This window comes from Tupaia chinensis, unplaced genomic scaffold (assembly GCF_000334495.1).
Source record: "Tupaia chinensis unplaced genomic scaffold, TupChi_1.0 Scaffold000673_1, whole genome shotgun sequence".
Taxonomy (NCBI): domain Eukaryota; kingdom Metazoa; phylum Chordata; class Mammalia; order Scandentia; family Tupaiidae; genus Tupaia; species Tupaia belangeri.
Genome location: NW_006160196.1, coordinates 712,319 through 717,913, shown reverse-complemented (window position 1 = coordinate 717,913; position 5,595 = coordinate 712,319). Strand labels below are relative to the sequence as shown.

Genomic DNA, 5,595 nt, shown 5'->3' with positions numbered 1-5,595 from the left:
GGCGGAGGTCCGGGACGCGAACCGCGGTCGACCACGTGGGAGTCCAGCGACATAGCCATTATACAACTGCTGGTTCCCTGGGTCCAACTCTGTTAACCACAGGTCACAGGGCCAGCTCAACCTCACATTGCACTTATCGGCCTGGCCTCTGGTGCTGTTGGTAGTTTGTGGGACTGGAGTGCGGGAAGCCACGTGGTCATGTGTTCGGATCCCTGGTCCAGTCAAAACGAAAGTGGGTTGGACTACACCCCGCCCTTGGAAGTCAATCCCTCCCCTGGCTACCAAGACGCGCTGCTGGTCTACACAGCTGGCCTCTCCAGCATCGCCCCTCCTGCCTGCAAATCCTTACAAGCAACGCCATTTCTCCAGGTGCTCCTGTGCAGCTCTCGAAGCTGGGGCCCTGGGCAGGCGCCCCGTGTGATGAGACCCACATGCCCAGTGATGGTCCTGAACCTTAGACCAGGGTGTCAGGAACCTCTGCTCGCCCGAGACCCGCCTCACCCCACCTCGCCCTTCTGCCACAACAGAAGCTGTGGTCGCTCTGGCTTCCGCTCCTGGGTTCCGGGGAAACCTTAACGACACAAACCCATTTCTCAGGACCAAGACCTTGACTCTCTCGCCCCCCACAAAAGGCCAGGAATAGAGTGCAATTTGGGTTCTTTTTCCTTTGCTATGTAGAGGGCAGGAGCACTGGGCAGGGCTGGGGGAGAGAGTGCACTCCCTGGGGGTGGGCACTCCCATTCCTTCTCTAGTCTCGAGATTTTGAGCACGCACATGCCCAGCGTGGCTTTCATGGCACCAGGGCCACAGAGGATGCAGCCTGTACCTCCACGCCACCAGCTGGCCCCGGAAGTGTGATTTAGGTTTTTCTGGGGAAAATGAAGGCGCAAGATCAGAAATCTTTAGAAGTGTTTACTTGGGGTGTGGCTGGTCTGCGCCACCCTATGAACCAAGTTGGGCTCTTAGAGGGACCAGGAAGGACTAGGGGTGCTTGAAGGGTCTTGGGAAAGAGGACAGGGTTAGGGCTGCTTTGGGAAAGGACAATGGGGGGGCACAGGGGCGGGGCGGGCGCTCGCCAGGTGGAGGGCTGTCTGTGACAGTGAGATAGCGGGAGAGAGGGCACAGGGATGGGGACGAGGGCAGGACCGAGCCTCTAGGTGACCCGAGCAGAGTGACATGTACAAGCTGAGCCTTCTCGACCTGGGGGCCTAATCTTTGGAAGGGTACATGATCCTTCTCACGTTGCTGGGATGGGCTAAGGGGGCTGCAGAGGGTGTGGGGCTCTCAGGCCCCAGGAAAGGTTCTACAAGGACCTGAGGGAACAAAGGCCAGGTTCCCCCACTCCCCAAGGTCCAAGGAGGACACGGAGCCTGCTGCAAAACCTTTTGCTACAGCCCCGCCCTGCCTGGTCCTGCATGGGCCACCGCCTTGACAGAACAGCGTCCAGGACACTTCACTGTCCTGGGTCTGGACACTGGACCAGGAGACTGTCCACCAAACCGGAAAGGAAGACTGCCCGGTGAGCGGCGGTCCAAGGATCCCCGAGCACCCTAGCTTTGGCTGAAACCTCAGGCACAGAGAAAGCCCAGGGGGCCAGGACTAGGGCTATGGCCCTGAAGACAGGGGTGTTAAGTCTTTGTCACAAATATGTTTTCTCAGTTCCACAAAACAATCTGCAAAGCTTCAAGTGCTGCCCCCAGGAGGCAGGCAGAACCCCACCAGACCCGCCCTGTCTGCTCCTTAACCAGCAAGCACTTTGCCGCCCCTGGGCTCTGCGCTCTGCGCCGGCGGGCGCTCCTCTCCGACGGCTATGGCTCACACATCCTGCCTTGTGGACCGCCCGACTGCTCTGAGCACACGCTCCTGGCCGGCCTGGCGCCACTTGGCATCCTCGCTGGGACTGGGATCGGGACCTGGACCGGGATCGCAGCCGGGAGAGCAGCGCTGCGAGGTCCTGCTCGCTCTGCCCTCTGGCCACTCAGCCCAGCGGAACACCAAGCTAAGCTCTGCGTCCAGGTCGGATTTGAGACCATGTTCAAGAGTCTAGGCCCCTCTTTCAAACTCCAGTCATTCGGGCGTGAAGACCCGGGGGCCCCAGCGCCGGGAATGAAGGCGCCAGGCGTCCAGTGTCCCCAGGCCTGTTTATTTGGTCTCTCGCACTCAGGCCTGCATCACCGGCCGCGACTTCTCAGCCTGCAGCTTCACTCCGGAGCCCGCGAAGCCCGTGCCACCCTGCAGAAAGGGGTGAACAGAGCGGGCAGAGGGGTCAGGGCGGCTGGCCCCAGGCTGGTCTAGGTGATGGGGGGGCCCTTTTCCAGGGGTGGGCAGCGGCTCACCCTCTGCAGCACGATGATGTCGCGCTCGGTGAGCTTGGTTCCGTTCACCGGGTCCACCATGTCCTTCCGGATCAGCTTCTCCACGCACTCCAGGGTGACCACGGCCCCACTGCGGAAACAGTGAGATGACGGGTGGGGGTGCCGCCTGGAGGCCCCTGGGAGCGCCCGCCGCCTCCTGGTCCCCGGGGGCCTCACGAGGGCCGCAGCACGGCGCAGGGCGTGGCGTTGCTCAGGCTGTCACGGGTCACGGCGCACACGTAGCGCTCGCTGCGCGTGATGAGGCCCACGCGGTCCACGGAGCCGTCGAGCAGCGTGAAGCGCACGGGCGTCAGGTCGGACATGCGCAGCGGCTTCCCGGACATCGGGCAGGTGACGATGCGTGACTACGGGGGAGGTGGGCAGAGGGTGCAGGGCTGGAGGAGGTCCCTGTGGGGGGGCAGGGGACCCGGGACCCTCTGGCAAAGTGGGTGCGGCCGCGGTGGGGCTCACCGGCTTCTCTAGCTTGGTTGCTTTGGCCTCGGGAGTCAGCGACGGGATCCAGAAGCTGGGCAGCACTTTGTCCTTGCCCGGGGGCCCTGTGCTGGGCCCAGCCTGGGCTTCGTCTGTAGGGAAGAGGGGCTTGGAGGCCGACCCAGGAAGCACGCGTGCCCTGCGGCCCAACCACTGTAAGCCCGATCCCTGTCACCTGGGCTGGTCCCCGGGACCGCCTTGGACGTGAATGGGTTGAGCGGCCGGCTCACAATGGCCGCCTCCTTCTCCAGGAAGCCCCGCACCTGGTCCTGCGCCGCCGCCTTCTGCAGTTCCTTCTGCTCCTCGCGCCGAGCACCCCGCTGCTTCTCATAGGCCTGCGGGGAGGCGTGGGCCAAGGCGACCACAATGGGGCAGGGAGGGGTAGGTCTATGCATCTCACAAGTGGGGAAACTGAGGCCCCTACCGGGAACCCTGTGGCAGAAGTGGTGCCTACCTAGCTGTGAGGCCTTACATCTGTCATGTCACCCAGTTCCTGTCTCCACAGGGTCACTGCCCCCTTAAGCCACTTTGGGACTGGGTGTCACCTTTGTTCTTGGCAGCAGTGGCTGGAGCCAGCATGTCAGGGCTCCAGCCCAGCTCTGTCCCCTCTGAGGCCTGCAGGGAGCACTGCAGCCACTCCCTCTCCCGTTGGTAAAATGGGCTGGGGTGGCAAGCCCAGCTCAGCTAAGCGGCTCACTCACCGGGAGGCTCCCACCAGATGAGCTGGGTTGGTTTGTTTATTTTTTAATTTGGTATGGGGTTCTGCACTTGAGACAGAGAACGAGAAAAGCACCCCCAGGAGGATGGCCACACCACAATCCCCTCTCAGGATTTTGGGACTGTATGCACATGTGCCTGGTGTGATTTTTAAGCCAATGGGTCTGGGACTTGAGCTACGCAGTCAGCCATGTGGGAACCAACACCTTAACTTCCATGCCACCAATTGGCTCCCAGCTGAGTTTTCATTATTATATTAATATTTTTAAGGGAGTTTTTTGCTACAGGGCACATTTGCTCGCCAGACAGAGACAGAAAGCGAGAAATGACCCCCCAGGGGGATGGCCACGCTGCACTCCCTACCTCCATTCTCCTCTCAGGGTCTTGGGCACTTACGCACACATGCCGGGTGTGAGTTTTAAGCTGCTGGGTCTGGGACTAGAACTAAGGTTGACTATGTGGGAGTCCAGAGGCATAACCATTACGCCATCTGCTGGTCCCCCCAGTGAGCTTTTAAAGCACTGAGACCCCAGCTGGCACGTGTAAATGCTCAACGCTAGTGACCTGCAGGCCCAGGGAGGTGTTCTGCACGGGGCACGTGCCAGCCCGTGTGCCCCGGATGCAGGCTCCAGTTCCGGGGAGCCAGGCAGAGAGGGCAGAGGCAGCAAGGCATAGCCTGGCCTGCGCAGATGTCCGCCCGCTGAGGGGCAGGGAGTGATGACGGTACCTGATGCCTGGGAAGGCCTCCTCACAAGGGAACCCCTGCCCCCAGCAGCCGCAGGCCGCACGGAAGACAGCGTGGGGCTCCACTGACCAGCTCTCCTGGTGCGACCCTCAGTGTCTGCTGCACTCCAGCAAATCGGGAGGGGACAGACCCACCGAGCCCGACACAGACGGGGCCCCTGGATCACCCCAGGTCTGGAGAATTCCCATCCACACGCATCGCCCATGTGGTCCATGGTGGCCTCTGATTTGGCCATTGGCCCGTTTTACAGCTGAGGGAACAAGGGCCAGGGAGGTGAGGTGATGTCCCCTAGGTCCTAGGGCCACAGAGTGAGCGAGACTTGCTCCCTCACACCGGGAATTGGCATCTGGTGGGGGTGGTGGGCACGTGTCACACAGCCCCATGCGGCTATAACTGTGACAAGTGCCGAGAGACAAGGTGACCAGGGTGCACCCTGGGGGCCCTGGACTAGCAGGTCAGGAAGGGCAGTGCCTGGCCTGGACTCTGGACGGTGACAAAGAATCAGTGAGGAGTGGGAGGGGAACGGTGCCCAGGCAGAGGGAACAGCAGGGCCAAGGCCCAGAGGGAAGGGAGCACCCGGCCAGTCCTGCCTGAGCCCAGCCAGACCCAGCTCCCCGGCCTCCCCCCCGGCCTCACCTTCATCTGCCGCGCAATCTCCTTCTTCTGGTGCAGAATGTATTCCAGGATGGCCTCGCGCTCATACAGGTAGCCGTCTGGCCTGCAGAGGCAGTGGGTGAGAAATGGGTGGCAGGCCACCAGCCAGGGCGCTGATCGAATGCCCGCTCAGCGCCTCGCTCGACGCTTGGCTCAGCTCTCTGAGGGGACGCTGTGCTGTCAGCGTCTCCCCAGAGCTCATAGGCTGGAATGCGGCTGCTCTGTGAAGGTGTAACTGTCGCAAAGGCCCGGCCTGGCCGCGCAGGTGGTGGCCAGCTGGACTGCAGGGCTGGACTCACAATGGCCGACCCACAGGCCAGCCTGAAAACACGCGGGGTGTGTGCACACGCTCCCAGCATCCCGATGAGCTGAGGGGCTGGGGAGGACAGGGTGCGGTGTGACGAGACTGTCCAGGTGTCTCTCTGTCTGTCCCTCTTGCATGTGCTCCGTTTCATAAATGAACTTAAAAAAATTAACAGGACAAGAAGGTAGTCCCCAATTATAGCAAATTTTAAAAACTAATACTAAGTAGGGACCAGCAGATGGCATAATGGTTACATCACTGGACTTCCCATAGTTGACTGTGGTTCAAGTCCCAGACCCAGTGGCTTAAAACTCACACTGGGCTTACGT

The 5,595-nt window shown here is 61.3% G+C and overlaps 1 protein-coding gene across 2 annotated transcripts in view; it reads right to left on the bottom strand.

Moving 5' to 3' along the window:
- Nucleotides 1-895: 895 nt before the first annotated feature.
- NOSIP (nitric oxide synthase interacting protein) overlaps nt 896-5,595 on the bottom strand; it is a 21,072-nt gene continuing 16,372 nt past the window's right edge. For both annotated transcript variants that reach the window (XM_006160139.2, XM_006160138.3), the window contains exons 4-9: nt 4,945-5,026; nt 3,022-3,181; nt 2,826-2,938; nt 2,532-2,719; nt 2,337-2,445; nt 896-2,232 (exon numbers count right to left, since the gene is read on the bottom strand). In XM_006160139.2, coding sequence (XP_006160201.1) covers nt 2,161-2,232; nt 2,337-2,445; nt 2,532-2,719; nt 2,826-2,938; nt 3,022-3,181; nt 4,945-5,026 — 724 coding nt within the window. In that variant the 3' untranslated portion in view covers nt 896-2,160. The remainder of the gene's footprint in view (nt 2,233-2,336; nt 2,446-2,531; nt 2,720-2,825; nt 2,939-3,021; nt 3,182-4,944; nt 5,027-5,595) is intronic.